The 23706-nt window shown below is 37.3% G+C and overlaps 1 protein-coding gene across 3 annotated transcripts in view; it reads left to right on the top strand.

Annotated features, from left to right (window-relative positions):
• Nucleotides 1-23706, top strand: part of LOC102968174 (charged multivesicular body protein 3) — a 102417-nt gene that overhangs the window by 66794 nt on the left and 11917 nt on the right. For 2 of the 3 annotated variants that reach the window (XM_007082315.2, XM_007082313.3), the window contains 2 exons: nt 4230-4290; nt 20036-20215. In XM_007082315.2, the coding sequence (XP_007082377.1) occupies nt 4230-4290; nt 20036-20215 (241 nt within the window). Of the gene's footprint in view, nt 1-1557; nt 1664-4229; nt 4291-20035; nt 20216-23706 lie in introns of all 3 variants that reach the window. The other variant, XM_042981913.1, reaches the window with a different exon arrangement.

Below are 23706 nucleotides of genomic sequence, written 5' to 3'. Positions count from 1 at the left end.
AGTCGTTGTCTCCTGCTATATCGCTAGCACATTGAGCAGGTACTCAGTAAACGTTTGAATGAATGTACGAGTCTTGGGTTTCCTTTCCTGCTGGTTCTGAAGTTCTGGTTAGATTATAAGAGTGTCTTCAAATTTCTTCCTATATCTCTTAAAATAATTTTGACAACTTGTGTACCCTTTTGGACAGTTATAAATCAATATTTAATATTTGTTACAATTTTAAGTAAAGTTGCACAGGATGTAATTTTTGGCATATTGTAAATACCGTAAAATTGTTACATCACTCTTTTAAAAGCATCACACAATTTGATCCCCATCAGTATTCATTTGAAACATACATGCACACATTCTTATTTATAGTCAGGCATTTTTTAATTATTCTCTTTCTTCTTCAAAAGAGAATTGCAGTTTGTTTCCATTCTACTTTCACCACATGAATTTCTCCTAATGTGATACTTCTATGCTTGAAATAATTTAAGTCATCCTATTATACTTGTAATAAAATACATACATACCTCTTATGAGAAAAATGCTCAGCAACTAGGAATAGAAGAGAGCTTTCTTAACATGATAAATAAAGGGCATTTATGGAAAACTACAGCTAACTATGTAGTAAATTGTGAAAGACTGAAAGCTTTTTTTCTAAGATTAGGAGCAAGACAAAGATACCTGCTTTTGCCACTACTGTTCAATATTGTACTAGAAGTTTTAGCTAGAGTACTTAGGCAAGAAAAATAAATAAAAGATATCCACATTGAAAAGGAAGAAGTAAAACTATATTTGTAGATGGCATGGTTCCATACATAGAAAACTCCCAAAGAATCCCATGTACAAGATACTTATTAAGTGAATTCAGCAAATTTTCAGGTTTCAAGACAATTATAAAATAATTAGTTGTAGTTTTTACACCTGCAATGAAAACTCTTAAAAGGAAATACAGAAAAACATTTGTTTACAAAGGTATCTAAAAGAACAAAATATTGAGGAATAAGTTTAACCAACGAAGCAAAATATTTATACACTGAAAACTACAAAATATTGCTGGAAGAAATTTCAGAATCATGGATTGCAAGACTTAATGCTGTTAAGATGGCAGGACCACCCAAAGCAATCTGCAGGTTCAATACAATACCTATCAAAATTTCAAAAGGAAAAGTTGATTCTCAAATTTCATATGTAATACAACAGGCCCTGAATAGCCAAAACAATACTGAAAAAGAAAAACAAATTTGGAGAATTCAGTTTCTGATTTCAGAAGTTACTATGAAGCTATAGTAATGTAAACAGGGTGGTATTGGTATAAGGATAGACACATAGGCCCATACATGTACGGCCAGTTGATTTTCTGCAAGGGTGCTAAGACCATTTAATAGTGGGTAGTCTTTTCAACAAATGGTGCTGGGACAAATGGATATTCACAAGTAGAGAAATGAAGCTGGACTCATACATCATTCCATATATAGAAATTAAGTTAAAGCTCTTAGAAAACCATAAAATTCTTAGATAAAAACATAGGGATAAATCTTCATGACCTTATATCTGGCAATGGATTTTCAGCTATGACACCAGAAGCACAAGCACCAAAAGCAAAAATAGACAAATTGAAATTCATCAAAATTAAAAGCTTTCATGCATCAAAGGACATTATCAAGAAAGTGAAAAGGTAAGCTATAGGATGGGAGAATATATTTGTAAATGACATATCTGATAAGGTTCTACTGTCAGAATGTAAAAGAACTCATACAACCAGCAACAACAAGACAGCAAAACTTAAAAAAATGGAAAGAAGGCATGAATAGGTGTTTCTCCAAAGAAGATACCAAAATGGCCAACAAGCACATGAAAAGATATTTAACTTCACTGGTCATTAAAGAAATGCAAATCAAAACCACAATGAGATACCGTTTCCGCAGGTCCAACAGATTGGCGGTAATAAAAAAAATGGAGGGTAACAAGTGTTGGTAAGGACGTGGAGAAATAACCCTTGAACATTGCTGGAGTGAATGTAAAATGGTGAAGCTTCTTTCTAAAATAGTTGGGGAGTTTCTAAAAAAGATAAACATAGAATCACCATATGATGCAGCAATTCTACTCCTAGATCTATATTCCAAAGAACTGAAAATAGGAATTCTCATAAATACTTGTATACGAATGTTCATGGCAGCATAGTAACTAAGAGACAGAAACAACCTAGATATCCATCAAAGGATGTATGAGTGAACAAGTTGTGGTGTATACATACGATGAATATTACTCAGCCATGAAAAGTACTGAAGTATTGATACTTCAAACCCCCAAACACTGTACTAAATGAAAGAAGCCAGGCACAAAGGACTACATATTGTGTGATCCCTTTTATATGAAATAGTAAAAATAAGCAGATCAAAAGAGAGCAAATTAGTGGTTGCCAGGGAATGGGGAAAGAGGACATAGGGAGAGATCATTTAAAGGGTATGGTGTATTCTTCTGACATGTTAAAGAAGTTTTGAAACTGGAGAGAGTTGATTGCAAAACACTGTGAAGGCACTAAGTGTCACTGAATTGTGTATTTTGAAATGACTAATTGTAATGTGAATTTTACCTAAAAAATGCCTATAAACCTGTTAAAATTTTAAAAAGTTTATATCCATATGGTTTTAAGTCCTTTACTGTTTACTTTCTTCTTCTTGGTTGGAGTTATTATAGTTGTTGCAAAATAAATTTTGTACAGATTTTGTTAATGATTTTAATGAAATCATTAAAAAGTGAAATTTATTGGAACTACATCTTCTTTTAATTGTATAGAATTTTTTAATGCCATTTAGTTCATGTGCCCATGGATGAATACTACAAGGTTAAGCATCATTTCTATTCCCATTTTATTTATTATTTTTAATTTAAAATCCCACAGCCATTGTTTATTATAAAGGTGAAACCTGATGCTTATCATGGGCTTATTGGTTGGATTTCTGGTAGTGATCACAGGCAAACTTTTTGGATTGGCAGAGATGGAGGTCAGCTACCAGTAGGGGCCAGTCACACCAGATGAGGATGTCTTTCCTTGGAAGCCTAATCACCTATTTTTAGTACTAGGCCACCATGGCTTGGAGGTGGACCGAATGTGTGAATCTGTGCCATGTGACCACCACCCTCTGTACAGACACAGAGGTGCATGCCAGCGAGTCGCTCCTTGCCCAGAAGCAGGGCAGGTTTCAGTAGCTTGTATTGCAGCATGCCTAGTTGGACCATCTCCAGGGATCGCCCATTCACCTAATGAGGCTGGTGCCCCAATTGCAGTGTGCCACACCTGTGACCATCCTCCTGCCTCCAAAGACCTGTGCCAACTGCAGAGAGCCTGTGGACGGCACTGGCTACGGGTATGGCCAAGAGAGCCTCATCACAAGGTGCCACAACCGGAAGAAAGCCCTATTTTATGTTTCATTAGACTCTAATGTTGAGAAACATTGTTAATATAAATAGATGGTAATGGAAGTTTTATTATTTCATTGTTCCCGAGTTCTTTGAAATTATTGTATGCCAAAGAGCGTAAAGTGATGTAATGTAAATTTAGTTTTAATGGTTCATCAGCTGACAACTCAGATTTTCCTTCGTATTTTTTTTGCAACTGAAGAATTAGAAAACACTTCAGTTGCTTAAGAATTTGATAGTCATTAGAGTAGTTTAGTGTTTCCTCAATACCTACACTAGTATTTCCAGCTGGCCCTATATTTAGTGCTTTAGAGGTTTTTGCCTCTGAGGGAAATATATCATGGTAATAAGAGACATAGGTCAGAGGAATTTCTGTTGTTTGTAAAATGAAAAAAAAAAACATTGTTAGAAAGGGGAAGGAAAAGGTGACACAGGCAGAGCAAGTTTTGAAATAGTTACGTTTAGATGTTGAAAATCTTCTGATGCCCTTAAAACCTATCTATTTATGCCTGTGCACCTTTTGAAAAATGTTGATGTACCTGCAGGGTGTTGAACTCTTTCTGAGGTCTTCTGTAAAGTGCTTCTTACTGCCTGCATTCAGATAAGAATCTTTAAATACCTTGGGACTTCTATGTACTGTGAATAAAAACATGGAAGAAAAATAGAATTTGTCCCTAAAGCTTTTGTTTGAAAACGGATTTACTGATTTTGTGTCTGGATTGTGTCTGGAATAAATGTAGAGTGAACACAAAATTCTTTAAAATTTGGTGAATTAGGAGTTTTGGCTTTTGTTTTAATTCCTTTTCTAAAATTTTTCCCAGGTCAATGAATGGTCATTGAAGATAAGAAAGGAAATGAGAGTTGTTGACAGGCAAATACGAGGTAAATTATAATTTTATGTCTCCTATTCCTTACCCTTTTGGTGTATTTTGTATTAGTTCATAAAAATAAACTGCATCTACCTATTGTAAGACATAGTTTATTCTTATATGAATTGTTTATAGCTGTCCTAATCATTTTGCTTTCTAATCATTGTAAGAAAAGCATATACGTTTTATAAGAGCTAAGTCTTTCCTCTGGCCTTCAATTCAGCTATTCAAGGGGCTATGTTCATTATCTCTGACTTCCTAGAGATTAGGTTAGTGTTGGAAATAAAGCTGGTGCTCACATACTGTGATGGATAGAATAAAGACCTTCCAAAGATGTCTACTTTCGAATCTCAAGAATCTGTAAATATGTCACTTATGTGACAAAAGGGACTTTGCAGATGTGATCAAATTAGGGATCATCAGGTGGAGAGATTATCCTGGGTGTCTGGGTGGGTCCAGTGTAATCACAAGGAGCCTTACAAGAAGGAAATAAGATGTTGAGAAAAAGTGAGAAAAAAGGAGATGTGGCCATGGAACCAGATGTTAAGGTAATGTCCTTTGAAGATGGAGAAGGAGGTCATGAGCCATGCAGTTGTCCTCTAGAAGCTAGAGAAGGCAAGGAAATTGATTATTCCTTGAAGCTTCCAGAAGAACACAGTCCTTCCAACACTTTAATTTTAGAATTTTGGCCACTAGAATTGTAAAAGAAACAGTTGTGTTTTAAGCCATTGCAAAAAGGAAGTAAAGAAACCTCGTCTTACCTATGAAGAAATGATCTTATGAAATTCATGTTAAATTGTGGGTAAGGAATGCAGTGCAATTCCATTTTCATCACTCTTTTGTTTATCTTAGCATAGCTATAAATTGAGGAAAATACATTAAAAAAAGTTTTTTAATGTTTGTTTATTTTTGAGGGGGCGGGGTGGGAGTGGAGGGGCAGAGAGAGCAGGAGACAGTATCTGAAGCAGGCTCTGTGCTGACAACAGAGAGCCAGATGTGGGGCTCGAACTCACAAACTGTGAGTTTGACCTGAGCTAAAATCAAGAGTCGGATGCTCAACTGACTGAACAACCCAGGCTTGGGCACCCCGAGGAAAATATATTTCTTTCTTTTTTAAAATATATTTTTAAAGTGTACTTATTTATTTTGAAAGAGAGAGAGAACCAGTAGGGGAGAGTTAGAGAGAGGGGGACAGAGGATCTGAAGCAGGCTCTGTGCTGACAGTAGAGAGCCTGATGTGGGGCTTGAACTCCTGAACCACGAGATCGTGACCTGAGCCCAAGTTAGACACCTAACCTACTAAGCCACCCAGGTGCCCCACAAGGAAAATATATTTCTAAATGTTGTTGTAAAGTACAACTTAAAATTAAAGTGACTTGCAAAGAGATAGTAATATTTAAAACTTTTATGATTTTTAACACTTTCATAATTAGAGAAAATACCAGCAGGGTATTCCAGTATATCACTTCCTCAAGAAAGGAATTGGAACAGGAAATTCTATTCCCAGCCATGATGGAGTAATGATTTTAGATTTGCGCTTCCATCATAAATAAAGAAAAAAAACTGGACAAATTCTGTGAAACTTCGGTTTTCAAACCTTGGACAACTGACAGCAAAGGATTTTTTTTCCCCCCCAGGAAGAGGGAAACAAAGAGAGTCTTTTTTTTTTTTTTTTTTAAGTTTATTTATTTTGAGAGAGAGTTGGGTCAGGGGGGAGAGGCAGAGGGAGAGAGAAAATCCTAAGTAGGGTCTATGCTGTCAGCATAGAGTCCAACATGGGGCTCAATTGCATGAACCATGAGATCATAACTTGAGTTGAAATCAAGAGTCAGATGCTCAACCGACTGAGCCACCCAGGTGCCCCACAAAGAGAATCTTAATATGGTCCTAATTTTCAGCCTGGAGAAACTTTCTGATCGTAGCATATGGAAGGAAATTCTAAGCAGAGCATGGTGGTCTTGGGGTTGAGGAGGCAGAGGTCAGGGTTCAGGGAGGCTGTAGTGACTGGAATTTGTGGAGCAAAATATCAGAGAGAGGGGCAGTACCCAGAGAAAGCTCTAAATGCCTACACAGTGTACCATTGAGTCTTTGGCTGAATTCTAAGCTCTGCATACTTAGAATGAGATTTCAAGAGGCTAGGCAAAGAACAATTACTGGGGACAAAACAAATACACTATAAGCTAAACAATTCTTAGAGCTAACAAAATTGAGAGATGGTAGAGTTCTGATAAGACACAGGAAAGAGACTTTGTTGAACATCTTGGACATTCAGTAGAGAACCCAGAAAGATCACGTTTTAATATTAAGGCTAAGGCAGGCCTAGATTAAAGGCAACCATAAGCCCTCACCAGCAAAGCTTAAAAACAGTTCTTAGGGCCTAAACCTGAGTGGCTCAGTTAGTTGAGCATCCGACTTTGGTTCAGGGCATGATCTCATGAACTCTTGGTTCATGGGTTCATGCCCTATGTCAGGTTTTGCGCTGATGGCACGGTGCCTGTTTTGGATTCTCTGTCTCCCTCTCTCTGGGGCCCTCCCCCGCTCATGTGTGCGCTTGCTCTCTCTCTCGCTCTCTTTCTCTCAAAAGTAAACCAGAAAAAAAGTTCTTGAAAGCTGATCTGCAGACAGCTTAAATGCCAATAAAGGTGAATGCTCTTTAAAGAAAGACCAAAAAATTCAGACACTTAAAATGAAACATTTAGAGTGCCCAACATCCCATGAAAAATGACTAGAAAGAAGCAGTAAAGTGTGACCCAGAATCAGGAAAAAAAATCAGGTGATACAAATAGACCCAGAAAAAAAGGGGTGATTGAAAAAGCAGACAAGCATTTAAACAGCTATTATAAATATGTTAAGGAATTTAAAGGAAAACATGGATATAATGGGATAAATAGAAGATACAGAAAAGAATAAAATGGAACTTCTAGGATTTAGAAATAAATTGAAATAAAATGAAAACTTCACTGCATGAGTTAAAGAAGCACATAAGACAGTATAAAAAATAAGATCAGTGAAAGTAAGTAGTACAAACTATCTAAACTATAATACAGAGGGAAAAAAAGTAAAGGAAAATATGTATGAACACAGCATCAGTGACCTGTGGAACAATATCAAGTGGTGTCATGTGTCAAGGATAATACAAACAAAAACATACCACAGCATGTCATATTCAAATTACTAAAAGTTAACAATGAAGAGAGAAGACAGTCCGAGAAAAAAATCACATTAAAAAACAAAACGATAGGGGCGCCTGGGTGGCACAGTCGGTTAAGCGTCCGACTTCAGCCAGGTCACGATCTCGCGGTCCGTGAGTTCAAGCCCCGCGTCAGGCTCTGGGCTGATGGCTCGGAGCCTGGAGCCTGTTTCCGATTCTGTGTCTCCCTCTCTCTCTGCCCCTCCCCCGTTCATGCTCTGTCTCTCTCTGTCCCAAAAATAAATAAAACAAAAACAAAAACAAAAAAAAACGATAAGGATGATTAAAATTTTCTTTCAGAAGCAATGCAAACCAAAACATCTTTTTTTCCTGTTTCTTAAATTATTTTAATTATTTTTAGAGACAGAGAACGAGCAGGGGAGAGGGGCAGAGAGAGGGAAAGATTCTTAAGCAGGCCCCACACTGAGTTTGGAGCCCAACTCAGGGCTCTCCCAGGCTCTGGGGTCGTGACCTGAACTGAAATGAAATCAGTAGTCAGATGCTCAACCAGCTGAGCTACCCAGGCACCCCAAACCAAAACATCTTTAATGTGCTGAAAGAAAGAAAAGAACTCAACATTATCCTAGAATTCTATATCCAGTTAAAATAGCATTCTGAAGTGGAGGTGAAACAAAGCCATTTTTATACAAAAGCCAAGAGAATTTGCTGCCAGGAAATCTACAGTACAAGCAATGTTAAAGGAAGTCGTGAGCTGAAGGAAAATTATACAAGATACAAACTGGGATCTACCCAGAGGCATGAAGCATGCTGGAAATAATAAATATGTAAGTAAATATAAGTTTTTTCTTTTTAAAATTTCTTTTAAAAATTACTGAATTTTCATGCCTGAGTGGCTCAGTCTGTTATGCTTAACTCTTGATTTTGGCTCAGGTCATGATCTCAGAGTTCATGGGATGGAGATCAAGCCCCAAGTCAGGCTCTGCACTGAGCCAGGAGCCTGCTTGGGATTCTCTCCACCCGCCCCCCTCAAAATAAACATTAATAAAATAAATGTTACTTGCTTATAAAAATTTATCATAGAAAGACTTGTCTTTCATTTGGTTTTATATTAGCAGTCAAGGTGAATAGATTTTGTAAAAAATACCAGTGCAAAACCTAGAATCTGCAAAATTAAGCTATGGTCTTGAAGTCAGAGTACTGGTTACCCTTGGGGGCATGGTGCATTAAGGCAGACATAAAGAGACTTTTGTAATACTTTGTTTCTTGATATGGTGGTTACATAGGTGTGTTTAATTTGTGAAAATTTGTATATCTCTACAGTAATGTATGCTTTTCTGTGTGTATGATCTACTTGAAAAAAAAGTTTAAAGAGAAAAACAATAGTAACCTCAATAAAGCAAAGTATAAGTACAAGTAGTTCTCATCTTCTTATGGAGAACTCATGTAGTCCAGAGTTTTAGCTTTCAGTTAGATGTTTAATACACTTAGAGTACTCATCATAGACAATACTAGAATGAATTTAGACCATATACATTGCCCCCTTCTCAAATGAAAATAGTTTGGTATCTATATCTCTCCCCATGAGTATAAAAGTAATAATATACATATCGATGCAGAAAAGTATAAATAGGAAAGTTAAAACCACCCTGAAATTCTACCACCCACACATAATACCACAAATATTTTGGTGATCATCCTTTCAGATATATCTGAAACTTATATCTGTACTTGTATTTGTACAAAAATACTTATTTATGAATGGATCATACTTTTCCTGTTGATGTTGTATTGATTTATTTCTTATAAAGTCAAGTATACCTAATACAAAACTAGTTTTAAGTATACCGTTCAGTGACATTAAGTACTTTCACACTGCTGTGGAACCCTTTACCACTATCCATTTTCCAAACGTTTCCTTTTTCCCATACTGAAACTCTGTACACATTAAACAATAACTTTCTTTCCCCCCACGATGGATACCAAATTCCCTAGTAACCATTGTTCTACTTTCTGTTTCTATGTATAATTTGACTATTCTAGGTACCTCATATAAGTGGAATCAAACAATATCTGTCCCTTTGTGCCTGACTTATTTTACTTATCATAATAATGTTTTCAACATTCATCCATGTTATATAGCATGAATCAGAATTAACTTCCTTTTAACAAAGGAAGTTTTAACAAAACTGTCAGTTTTAACAAAAACTGAGGGAATTTGTTAACCACTAGACCAACCTAGCAGTAAGTGCTATAGGGTGTCCTTTCGGTTGAAATTAAAATAGGACAGTAACTTAAAGCCATGTGAAAAAATAGATATTTCTGTTAAAGGTAAATACATGGACAATTACAAAAGCTAGCATTTTTGTAACTTTGATCGTATATCTGTTTTTGTTTTCTACATGATTTAGGAGACTTGAGCATTAAAAAAAAAAATATGTGTTTGAACTCACAGTACAGAAAATGTACTTCAGTGACATCAGTAACTGAATGGGGGTAGGGACAGAGCTGTATACAAGTAATGTTTTTGTATACTATTGAAGTTAAGCTCATATGAATTCAAGTTAGTGTTATAACTTTAGGATATTAAGTGTAATATCCATGGTAATCACAAAGAAAATAGCTATACATTATACCAAAAAGCCAATGAAAAGGGATTTGAAAAGTTCCATTATGAAAAAAGAAATGAGTAAACACAAAAGAAGACATTAATGCAGGAAATTAAAAAGCTGTAAGGCCTACAGAAAAATACAACAAGTGGCAAAAGTAGGCCCCTTCATATCAGTAATTAAATGTAAATGGATTAAATCTTTAGTTGAAAGACAGAGTTTGGCAGAATGTATTTTTTTTAATGTTTATTTATTTTTATTTTTGAGAGCGAGAGCAAGAGGAGGGAAGGGACAGAAAGAGAGGGAGACTCAGAATCCAAAGCAGGCTCCAGGTTCTGAGCTGTCAGCACAGAGCCAGACGCGGGGCTTGAACTCATGGGCTGCGAGATCATGACCTGAGCTGAAGTCGGACGCTTAACTGACTGAGCCACCCAGGCACCCTGGCAGAATGGAATTTTTAAAAAATGATTCTACTCTATGCTGTCTGCAATAGACTTACTTTATTTTCTTTTACTTTAGAGAGAGAGTGTGAATAAGGGAGAGGGGCAGAGGGAGAGACAGAATTTTAAGCAGGCTCCACACTCAATATGGAGCCCAACAGGGGACTGGAGCCCATGAACCTGGAATCATGACCTGAGCCAAAATCAAGAGATGCTCAACTGAGTGATCCACTTAGGTGACCCTGAGACTTAATCACTTTAGATCCAAAAGTACAAATAGGTTGAAAGTGAAAGGACAAAAAAAGATAATCCATGGAAATGGTAACCAAAAGAGAGTGGAGGTTGCTATATTTACACAAAACAAACTTTAAATAAAAAAGAAGAGTCAAAGAAGGACATTATATGTTATTAACAGTTTCAGTAGAATAAGAGGATATAACAATTAATTATACACATCTATGCCCCTGAAAAGATTGTCAAAATATATGAAGCAAAAATTGACAAAACTAAAGGGGGAAGTAATTCTACAATAATAGTTGGAGACTTTAATAACCTACTCTCAAAAGTGAATAGAACAACCAGATAAGGTAAATAAGGGGGGTGCCTGGGTGGCTCAGTCAGTTGAGCATCTGACTCTTGGTTTTGCTCAGGTCATGATCTTGTAGTTTTGTGAGTTTGACCCCCATGTTGGGCTCTATGCTGGCAATGTGGAGCCTGCTTGGGATTCTCTGTCTCCCCCTCTCTCTGCTCCTCCCTTGCTTGTGCTGTCTCTGTCTCTCTCAAAATAAATAAATAAACTTAAAAAAATAATAAGGAAATAAGAATACTTGAATAACATAATAAATCAATTAGATCTAATAGACCTATACAGAATACCCAACAACAGAATACATATTTTTCTCAAGTGCTCATGGGACATTCTTCAGAATAGACTATATGTTAGTTCAAAAATCAAGTCTCAATCAATTTAAAATATAGTTATATAATGTGTCTTCTCTGACCACAAGGTTGAGTAGAAGTCAGAAGATGGAACACTGGAAAATTCACAAATATTGGGAAATTAACACACTCTTTTTTTAATGTTTATTTTTGAGAGAGAGAGAGAGTGTGAGCGAGGGAGGGGCAGAGAGAGAGGGAGACACACAATCTGAAGCTGGCTCCAGGCTCTGAGCTGTCAGCACAGAGCCTGATGTGGGGCTTGAACTCACAGTGAGATCATGACTTGAGCCGAAGTCAGATGCTTAACTGACCGAGTCACCCAGGTACCCCAACACACTCAAAACAGTATATGGGCCTATATGTATATATACGATATGTACATCTATATCTGTATCATAGATAGATAGATAGATAGATAGGTAGACAGATACACACCATAAGGGAAACTAGAAAGTATTTATAGATCAGTGAAAATCACAATACAGTATATCAAAACTTACGGTATGTAGCAAAAGCAGTACTCAGAGGGAAATTATAGCTGTAAAAATGCTTACATTAAAAAAGGAGAACTCAAATCAACAACCTAACTTTACATCTTACAGAATTAGAAAAAGAAGAAACTTAACCTAAAAATAGCAGAATGAAAGAAGTAATAGGATTAGAGCAGAGATAAATGGAGAATAGAAAAACAATAGAGAGTAAGAAATCAAAAGTGAGTTCTTCGAAAACACCAATAAAATTGACAAATCTTTGCTACACTGACTAAAAGGACAAAAGAGAGAGAAAGAAGACTCAAATGCCTAAAATTGGAAATGAAAGTGGGAGTGCTACTACGATTCTAAAAAAAATTGACAATATATATTATAGGGGTACTATGAACAGTTGTACATCAATGAATTGGATAATATAGATGAAATGGACAAATTCCTAGAATCACAAAACCTACCAAGACTGAAACATGAAGAGAAAATCTGAACCGATGTAACTAGTAAGGAGATTGAATCTGTAAGCGAAAATCTCCTGAGAAAGAAAAGTCCTAGATCTGATATATTCCCTGGTGATTTCTACCAAACATTGTAAGAACTAACCCCAGCTCTTATCAAACTTTTCCAAAAAATTGAGAAGAAAACACTTAAGTTCTTTTATAAGGCCATCATTTCCCTGATACCAAAGCCAGATGACACTACAGGAAAAGAAAACTACAGACCAATATCTCTTATGGACACTGATGCAGAAATAACCAAAAAAGAAAAGAAAAAAAAAAAAAAACAACTAGCAGACAGAATTCAAGAGGATTATTCACCATGGCAAAATTGGATTCCTGGAATGCAAGGATAGTTTAATATATGTAAATCAACCAATGTAATATAGCACATCAATAAAATAAAGGAAAAAATACATGATCATCTCAGTTGATGGAAAAAACATTTGACAGAATTTGACACCCTTTTATGGTAACATTGATAGGAATAGAAGGAAATTACCTCAACATAATAAAAGCCATATGTGAAAAATCCACAGCAAACATTACACTCAGTGGTGAAAGAAAGCTTTTTTTGTACCATTAGAAACACCGCAACAATTGCCTGACTTTGCTACCTCTCCTCAACAGAGTACTGGAATCTCTAAACAGAGCAATTAAGTAAAAGAAAGAAAAGGCATCCAAACTGAAAAGGAAGAAGTAAAATTATCTCTTTTCAGATAATACAATCTTAATGTGTATAAAACCCTAAAGATTCTACAACAAAACTGTTGAACTAATAAGTTAATTCAGCAAATTAGGATATAAAACATACAAAAATTAACTGCATTTCTATACACTAACAGTGAATAGTCTGAAAAAGAAATTAAGAAAACAGTCCTATTGGGGTGCCTGGGTGGCTCAGTCGGTTAAGCGTCCGACTTCGTCTCAGGTCATGATCTCACGGTCCGTGAGTTCAAGCCCCGCGTCGGGCTCTGTGCTGACAGCTCAGAGCCTGGAGCCTGCTTCAAATTCTGTGTCTCCCTCTCTCTCTGACCTTCCTCCATTCATGCTCTGTCTCTCTCTGTCTCAAAAATAAATAAACATTAAAATAAATTTTTTTTAAACCAGTCCTATTTACAGTAGCAACAAAAAGAGTGAAATACTTAGGAATTAGCCAAGGAGGTGGAAAACTTGTAAAAGAAAACTATAAAAACATTACTGAAAGAAATTAAATATCTAAGTAAATGGAAAGACATTCTGTGTCCATGGATTGGAATACTTAGCATTGTTAAGATATCAATAGCACCCAATGTGATCTACAGATTCAATGTAAACCCTTTCAAAATCCCAAAGACTTTTTTTCGGAAATAGAAAAATCCACTTTAAAATTCATATAGAATCCCAGGGAAGAGCTAAAACAATCTTGAAAAAGAACAAATTTAGAGGACTCACACTCTCTCATTTCAAAACTTACTACAAAACTATAAATAAACAGTGTAGTACCTGCATGAAGACAGTCATAAAGACCAATGAAATAGAATTGAGAGCCCAGAAATAAATCCTTACATATATGGCCAAATGATTTTTGACAAGGGTGCCAAGACCATTCACTGGGGAAAAGAGTCTTTTCAGCAGATGGGGCTGGGAGAACTGGACATTCACATGCAAAATAATGAAGTTGGACCCCTACTTAATACCATATACAAAAATTAACTCAAAATTAAGACCTACATGTAAAAGCTAAAACTGAAATCCCTAGAAGAAAACATAGGGCAAAAGCGTCATGATACTGGATTTGGCAGTGATTTTTTAGATTTGACCCCAAAACTACAGGCAACAAAAAAAATATATAACAAACTGGACTTTATGGAGATCAAAGATTTTTGTGACTCAAAATACATAGTAGAAACAGTAACAGTAAAAAGGTAACCCACCAAATGGTAGAAAATATTTATAAATCATATATCTGATAAGGGATTAATATCCAGAACATATATATAAAGCCCTTAAAACTCAACAACTAAAAAATAGCCCTATCCAAAAATTTGTAAAGGTTTTGAATAGACTTTCAGGCTTTTAGAATATTTCTCCAAAGAAAATGCACAAGTGGTCAATAAGCACATGAAAAAATGTTCAAAATCACAGATCATTAGGGAAATGCACATCAAAACCGCAAAGAGATAACACCTCACACCCATTAGGATGGCTGCTATCAATTAAAACAAAATGGAAAACAAGTGTTGGCAACGATGTAGAGAAATTTAAGCCAGTGGTCACTGTTGGTGGGAATGTAAAATGGCACAACAGCTGTGGAAAACAGTATGACTATTCCTCAAAAAGTTAAAAATAGAATTACCATGTGATTCCACAGTTCTGCTTTTGAGTATTACTATGGACTCAATGTTTGTTTTGCTCCCAAAATTCATATGTTCAAGCCTTCATCCCCAGTGTGACAGTATTTGGAGGAAGTGGGGCTTTGGGAAGTAATTAGGCCATGAAGGTGGATCCTTTATGAATGGGATTTAGTGCCTTTATCAGAAGAGATATCTTTCTATTATCTTTATCTTTCTATTATCTACATCTTTCTATTCTGTCTTTATCTTGGCTAGTGTAAATGCTGCAATAAACAGAGGGGTGCATATGTCTTTTCACATTAGTATTTTTGTTGTTTTTGGGTAAATACCCAGTAGTGGAATTACTGGATCAAATAGTATTTCTGTTTTTAATTTTTTGAGGAACCACCACTCTTTTCCACGGTGGCTGCACCAATTTACATTCCCACCAACAGTGCATGAGGGTTCTCTTTTCTCCACATCCTCTTCAACACTTGTTATTTCTTGTTGTTTTGATTCTAGCCATTCTGACAGGTGTAAGGTGATATCTCATTGTGGTTTTGGTTGGCATTTCCCTGATGATTAGTAATGTTGAGCATCTTTTTGTGTGTTTGTTGGTGATCTTCAGAGAAATGTCTATTCAGGTCTACTGCCCATTTTTTAATTGGTTTGTTTGGGGTGGGTTTTTTGTTTTTTGGGGTGTTTTTAGTGTTGATATGTTAAGTTCTTTATATACTTTGGATATTCACCCCTATCAGATATATTATTTGCAAAGATCTTCTCCCATTTAGCAGGTTGCTTTTTTGTTGACAATTTCCTTCCTTTGCAAAAGCTTTCATTTTGATGTAGCCTTAATAACTTATTTTTGCTTTTGTTTCCCTTGCCTGAGTAGTCTTATCTAGAAAAATGTTGCTAAGGCCATGGTAAAAAAAAATTACTATCTATGTTTTCTTCTAGGAATTTTATGGTTTCAGGTCTCATGTTTAGTTCTTTAGTCCACTTTATTTTTTTGTGTATGATGTTAGAAAGTGGTATCGTCTCATTTTTTTGCAAGTAGCTGTCCAATTTTCCCAGCACCATTTACTAAAAACAGTGTCTTCCCCATTGTATATTCTTGCCTCCTTTGTCATATATTGACTATATAAGTTTGGGTTTATTTCTCAGCTCTGTATTCTGTTCCATTTGTTTATATGTCGTATGTGTGTGTGTGTGTGTGTGTGTGTGTGTGTGTGTGCGTGCGCACGTGCCAGTAGCATAGGGTTTTGATTACTATAGCTTTGTACTATATCTTGAAACCTGGGATTATGATACTTCCAGCTTTATTCTTTTTTCTCAGGGTTGCTTTGGCTTTTTAGGGTCTTATGTGGTTGCATACAAATTTTAGTATTATTTGTTCTAGTTCTGTGAAAAATGCTGTTGGTACTTTAATAAGGATTGCATTGAATCTGCAGATTGCTTTGTATTGTATAGACATTTTAATATTCTTCCAGTCCACAAGCATGGAATGAATATATTTTCATTTGTTTGTATCATCTTCATTGTTTTTATCATTGTTTTAATAGTTTTCAGAGTACAGGTCTTTCACTTCCTGGGTAAAGTTCATTCCTAGGAATTTTATTCTTTCTGGTGCAATTGTAAATGGAATTGTTTTCCTAATTCATCTTTCTGCCACTTTGTTATCAATGTATATAAATGTAGCTGATTTCTGTGTATTTTATCAGGCAACCTTGCTGACTTCACTTATTTCAAAGAAGGAATCGTTAAACAAAAAGGAAACAGAACTTAAAGATTTAGAATAGTCTCAATCTGTACATACTGCAAAAAATGAGAAAGCATGTTTAGAAGAAGACACAAGGGTATGACTGACCAACCATTTGATAAAGAGATTAGAATGTGTGTTAACCATGGACTTCTTCAGTGACCCCAGCAAGATTACTGCCAATTTGGACTGAAGGAGATAGATACAGGTCAGAATGAACGAAGGCTGTCAGACTTAAATTCTGCAGGACAGGACAATAAAACAGACCATTAGGCTTCAAACTTGCACTGTTCTTCAAGGAAAGAATGTCTCAAAAGCTGATTCAGAGATCATCAGAGCTACCATCTTGGTTCTAGTAACCCACACTGCTTCTAATCAAAGCTGTAGGGAAAGACTTCTAGTAGACCCCTGGTGGTATGCCCTCCCCTCCCCCCCCCCCCACTCCCCCACCCAGCAGAGCCTTAGGTTGGATGGAGCCTTTACAGAAAGTCACAGCATGGTGGTACCCCACTAAAGTATGAGGATGATATTGCCACCTCAGTGGGTCTGGAAGTCAGAGCACTCAGTCAAAGAAGATTATTCTTGACTTTTAAGGTCTTCTAGAGTTTGTTTGCCTTGCTAGGTTTTGGAATTGCTTGGGACTGTCACCCCTTCCTTCCCTATATCTCCCTTTTGGAATGCCTGTTGCATGTTCATAACTGGAGAATAATTTTGCCTCAGGATCAATCATACCTTGAGTCTCACCCATATCTGATTTAGATTGCGTATATATATGGCACTTGGGTGACATCTGGCTTTGGCTCAGGCCATGCGATCTCATGGTTCATGAATTCGAGCCCCGCATCAGGCTCTGTGCTGACAGCTCAGAGTCTGGAGCCTGCTTTGAATTTTGTGTCTCCCTCGCTGTCTGCCCCTCCCTGCTCATGCTCTGTTTGTCTCTCTCTCAAAGATGAATAAACGTTGAAAAAAATGTAGATTGTATATTTTATATATAATTTATTTTTTAATATAGTTGGCTCACATGTTACATTAGTTTTAGGCGTTAGATGAGACTTTGGACTTGAGAAGTTAAAGTTGATGCTGGAACGAGTTAAGACACTTGAGGTGGTTGGGATGGAATGAGTGCATTTTGCATGTGAGAAGGACATAAATTTGGGGCGGGGGGAGGGGGCAGAGCAGAATGCTGTGGACTGAATTTTTGTGTCTCTTGGCCATGTCAGGATACAGCAAAAAGCTAACTGTCTGCAAACCAGGAAGTAGGCTCTCAGCAGGAACCAAATTGGTTGTTGGCACCTTGATCTTGGACTTTCCAGCCTCCAGAATTGTGAGAAATAAATCTATGATTTTTAAGCCACCCAGTCTATGGTAATATAGGTATATACACAAAAAATTTGAAAAGGGTCTTGTAGAGATATTTGCATGCTTATGTTCATAGTGTCATTATTCACAATAGCTAAGAGTTAAAAGCAACCCAGATGCCTGTTGATACATTAATGAACAAAATTGGCATATACATGCAGTGGAAAGCCTTAAAAAGAAATTCTGATACATGCTACAACACAGATGAACTTTAAGGATGTTATGCTAAGTGAAATAAGCTAGTCCACAAAAAGACAAATACTCTATGATTCCATTTATATAAGGTGCTTAGAGTAGTCAAATTCGTAAAGGGAGAAAGTTGGATGATGGTTACTGGGGGGGTGATGGGAGGAGGGAATGGGATGTCATTGTTTAATGGGTTTGAGTTTGAGGTTTTTTGTTGTTTTTGCTGCAAAAAACATTATTGTTTCCATTTGGTACACGGTCAGGGTGGGGCTCTTGGGTGGTTGAAAGCTGCCTCGTGGCTGCACAGGGAGGCTCAGGCAGAAGCCCAGACACCAAGGGGGTGCCAGAGGGATCCCTTCAGAGGCTGCTGGGCTATGCAGACTTAGTCTTGCTTGAGGAGTGAGCCTTTCGAAGAGACCTTTGCCCAGCCTGGTGGCTGGCCAACCTGCGCAGGCAAGTCAGGTGGTCACCATCCTCCTGAGTTTCCCCTCCTCATCCAGGAAATGGTTCTCCAAAAAGTCTCAGATATGGGGGGTCTGCGTGGGCAGAACCCTGGCTTTCAGATCCCAAGGGGCCTGCTTCAGGTTCTTGTCTAGAACCCTGGAGTTTTTACCCCACTGATCTTGAGGCGGCTTCTGCACCTCCTGGAAGAGGGAGCTGATTTTTCATCTTCAAGAGATGCGAGGTGCCCACTTATGAAGGAAGTGGCCCAGGCCCTGCTGAGTCACATTCTAGCAGTTGAAATAGAAGCCCAGGAGAGGCAGGTATAGGAGGTACACAGGTAAATGTTGACCAGGAAGTTGAAGGTGGAATGATTCTTAGGAATCTCAGAACCTCAGTGGAATACTTCAGATGAATCTGGGCACTTGTGTTTAATAGCGGTAAGGAGTTAAGCTGGAAATGTGGTATTGGCTGATCCCACAGGTGGAGGATGGCAGAGAAGATGATTCCAAAAATTGCAACTAGAAAAATGGTATGGGGCCTTTCTGTCTACGTACATTGTTAAAGCAAGAGACAGATCCCCATGACCCTGGGCACACAGCCTGAGTTTCAGTTTTGAAAGTTATAAAGAATTTTGGAGATGGATGGTGGTGATGGTTCACAACAAAATGAATGTGCTTAATACCACTTAGCTGTACACTTAAAATAATGGTTAAGATGGCAAATTTATGTTATGTGTGTTTTACCACAATAAAAGTATCTCTGCTGTTCATAAAGCATATAATACAGACGTATCTTACCTCTGGTTGATGATGTTTTGAGACCTTAATATGTTTGGGTTTTCCTCAAGTTGCAGGTTTTTATAAATCATTAATGTACAGAGATTATACTCCCATAATTGTAGAAACATTATTGATTATTAGAGAAAGCTCATTTATAGTATGTTTAAAGTTCCTTAGTACAGTACCAATGAATGTTAGAAAGGCCTTGGAAAGGCAGTTTTGAAATTTTGCCTAATGTAATAGGATTTACTTACCTGTTTACTCTTAAGTTACTTTAATGTTGTTTCTGGAAATAATGAAAACCTATCACATTAATTGTTTTAATTTTGTTTGAATCATCCTCTCTGTTTTTCTTTTTAGTTTTTTTTTAAGATTTTATTTTTAAGGGGCACCTGGTTGACTCAGTCAGTTAAGTGTCTGACTTTGGCTTAGGTCATGATCTCATAGTAAATGTATTCAAGCCCCATGTTGGGCTCTGTGCTGACAGCTCAGAGTCTGGAGCCTGCTTCGGATTCTGTGTCTCCCTCTCCGTCTACTCCTCCCCCACTCGTGCTCTGTCTCTCTCTCTCAAAAAAAATTTTTTTTAATGTTTATTTTTAAGTAATCTCTACACCCAACATGGGGCTTGAACTCAAAACCTCAAAATTGAGAGTTGTACCCTCCACTGACTGAGCTACCCAGGCATCTCTGTTTTCCTTTTAATAGACCCATTTAGATCACCATAAGAATGGATTTGAATGCCAATAAATCTGGTTTACCCTTAATTTTTTGGTGTTTTGTCTTATGTTCTAAATTTAGATATCCAAAGAGAAGAAGAAAAAGTAAAACGGTCAGTGAAAGATGCTGCCAAGAAGGGCCAGAAAGACGTCTGTGTAGTTTTGGCCAAGGAGATGATCAGGTCAAGGAAGGCTGTGAGCAAGCTCTATGCTTCCAAAGCTCACATGAACTCTGTGCTCATGGGGATGAAGAACCAGCTGGGTAAGATGGCCATTATCTGCAGCCTCCTCATTAATGCTGATGGCTCTTGCTACTTTTATTAGTACTGGCTGGATTTCTTGAATGGGAAGAACAGACTCCACTCTGGTTTTTATTCTTTATATTGCCTTGGTTGGAGTGTTACACAAATGCAAAATATAATTATTACTATCATTATTTTATGATTCATTTTCTTTTGCAGTGTTGTTGCAATAATGGCAAAATAAGCATATAAATCTTCTTTGCTTAGAATATTCTGCCTCATGTGAACAGTGTTATAAAGTGACCTGAGAGTTGAGTCAGAGGAGTAAGAAGTGAGCCTGTGCATTGGAGGAATAAGAAGAGAATTTCCTCTGTTCCGAGAGCAGAGTCACCCAAGGCAGAATGTTAAAATAGTCCAGGTCTGGGGCTCCTGAGTGGCTCAGTTAGTTAACCATTCAGTTCTTTTTTTTCAAGTTTATGTTTATTTTGAGACAGAGAGAAGGAAAGCATGAGTAGGGGAGGATCAGAGAGAGGGAGAAACAGAATTCCAGGGCTCGAACTCATAAACCATGAGATCATGACCTGAGCCGAGATCAAGAGTCAGATGCTTAATAACTGACTGAGCCACCCAGGCACCCCTAAGCATCTAATTCTTGATCCCAGCTCAGTTCTTGATCTCAGGGTCGTGAGTTCAAGCCCTGCACTGAGTATGAAGCCTACTTTAAATAGATAGATAGATAGATAGATAGATAGATAGATAATCACTCAATCCAAGTTTATCTTTGGCTTTAACCCCACCTCCTTTTCTGTCTTATCTCTGGCTCTCTACCTAATGCTTCCTTACATCTTAGGAATCTGCAAACTTGTAATGGGTATTCACACGTGAGCTATCAGTTTAATTTCTAAAAATGTATTATAATATTTAAAATAAAAATAAACATAATTTAGTTTTCTTTTATTGTCCAGTGTAATATGTTGTGATCTTTCACATGCATCTGTCTCTAGGCCAGTGACAGCTTGAGTCATAGGTTAAATTTACATCCAGTTGTTTTCTGTTTTTTAAATTTTTTTTATGTTTATTCATTTTTGAGGGAGACAGAGTCAGTGTGAGTGAGGGAGGGGGAGAGAGAGAGGGAGACACAGAATCTGAAGCAGGCTCCAGGCTCCAAACTGTCAAGCACAGAGCTCTATTCTGGGCTCAGACTCATGGACCGCAAGATCATGACTTGGGCCAAAGTCAGACGCTTAACCATCTGAGCTACTCAAGCACCCCTAGTTTCTGTTTTTTAACTTAATTTCTGTTAAATTAAGAAGTCCTAACTCAGAATTATAGTTCCTTGAGAATGGCACCAAATGACTGTTAGATATTTAGACTTGAGTGTGGACTCAGAAATTACAGAGAAATTTTACACTAACAAACATTTTCAGGGGCACCTGGGTGGCTCAGTCAGTTAAGTGATCGACTTTGGCTCAGGTCATGATCTCATGGTTTGTGGGTTCGAGGCCCGCGTCAGGCTCCATGCTGTGACCCTGATGAGTTTATTTAAAATTTTTTCAGTATTTCCTTTTCGGAGTGAACATTAGAAAACATCTGGCTTATTCTCCCCACACCCCCCATAAAGCTCTGTATGCACAGCCGTTTTTGTTTCCCCAATCGCAAAGATGAAAGTACACAGGATAATATAGTAGATGTTTAAGTACCTGTCACCCGGAATGAATACAATTTGACATTTTGTTGTATTTGCTTCAGTTTTATATTCTAGAAGAAACAGTATTACTAAAGTTGAAGCTCCTTTAATACGTCTTCCCAGTTCCCTTCTCTCTCAACCACCCCATAATTAATCACTGTTATGAATCTTGATGTTGGTAGAAATGGTATTCTGTATATACCATTCTGCCTTGTTGTTTTCCATTTATCATTGTGTTTTTGAAGCATAACCATAATGACATATTTTTTTTAACTAGTGGATGGTGTTTCATCAGATGGATGTATCACATTTTACTTTTCCTCCACTGATGGACATTTAGGCTGTTTTCAATATTTTGCTATTACAGTGCTGCTGTGAATGTCTTTTCTCTTTTGCCCATGTGTAAAGGTTTCTCTAGAACAATTTTATACTCAGAAGTAGAATTGCTGGGTTAAAAATAAGTGGGCTGAAATTTGCTACAATTGCAAAATTGTTCTCCAAAGAGGCTTTACTAATTTACATTCCCACAAGCAGTGGATGAGAGTTCCTTTTTCCATACCTTTTCACCAACCCTTGTCAGACTTTGTAATTTTTGAGAAATGTTACCTTAGTACAGCAGATAACATTTCTCTGGGAACTAGTGTACTTGATCACTGTCTTCTGTTTAGCTTTTCTTTCTGGTGTACTGATTCCTAAAGACCTTTTCAAGCAGGTAGAGCTCATAGGTTATCATCCACATGAAAAATCTCTTCTCCTGTAGCATGTACTTTCAGTAGTAAACAGAAGCTCTTGAATGTACTGTTCAGTAGTAAACAGAAGCTCTTGAATGTACTGCACAGAAGTCAGAGCTTGTTATCCTTTAAATATACACCCATAACAATATATTTTGTTTGTTTCAGATACATATTATTTGTGGTTTTCTCAACTGGAAAGTAAAATATTTGCTGGTTGTTTTTTTTTTTTTAAATTAGAGCACACGTGCACAAGTGGGGGAGAGGGGCAGAGGTAGAGAGAATCCTAGCAGGCTCTGCATTCCATGCACAGCCCAACTTGGAGCTCTGTCCCACGACCCCAGGATCATGATCTGAGCTGAAATCAAGAGTTGGATGCTCAACCAACCACGCTAGCCAGGCGCCCCCTGTTTGGTCTTTAAATGAGTCAGAGTGCCCTAAGACTCCGTTCTAGATCCTCTGCTGTTTTCCATATTCACTCTCTTCCCCCAGGTGGCCTTATCTAATGTCGTGCCTCAAAATACTGCTTTCCACATTTTTATCTTCACGCCTGACTTTGTCACCTAGGGTGTGGGTGGCATCTCCACTTATATCTTAATGGTTATGTCAGAATTACTACACCTGCACAGAAATCTTGTCTGGTCCTACTTCATCTGTATCTGCATCTACTCCCTTGTATTTCCCCCTGGGGAACCTAAGACCCCACACAGTTTCATCTGTAAATGTTTCCACATGGATTCCTAAAAGACAAGGGTGCTGTCCCTTCAGTTCCCTGGTCTTTTAGTTCTTGGATGTGTTCATGAGATCATTTCCTTTCCACTGTATTTTCTCTTTCTTTCTGGAAGCAGAAGATTTTGTTAGACTTCCCAGACTGATCCTTTAATTTTCTTACCTTTCCTGTTTTCCATTTTGAAAATAATAATAGCACCTTCCTCATAGAGTAGTTGTGAGGCTTATCAAGCAACGCCTGGTGTGTGGTGATTGCTCTATATGTAGCTCAAAATATGATCACTGTCACCAATTTTGTTGTTGTGTTTCACTTTCTGAGAAATTTCCTTAACTTTATTTCCCATTTCTTCTCTCAAATTCTTCA

This window comes from Panthera tigris, chromosome A3 (assembly GCF_018350195.1).
Source record: "Panthera tigris isolate Pti1 chromosome A3, P.tigris_Pti1_mat1.1, whole genome shotgun sequence".
NCBI classification, from domain to species: domain Eukaryota; kingdom Metazoa; phylum Chordata; class Mammalia; order Carnivora; family Felidae; genus Panthera; species Panthera tigris.
Note: the sequence above shows the minus strand (reverse complement) of the source record. Positions and strands in the feature narration are given on the sequence as shown.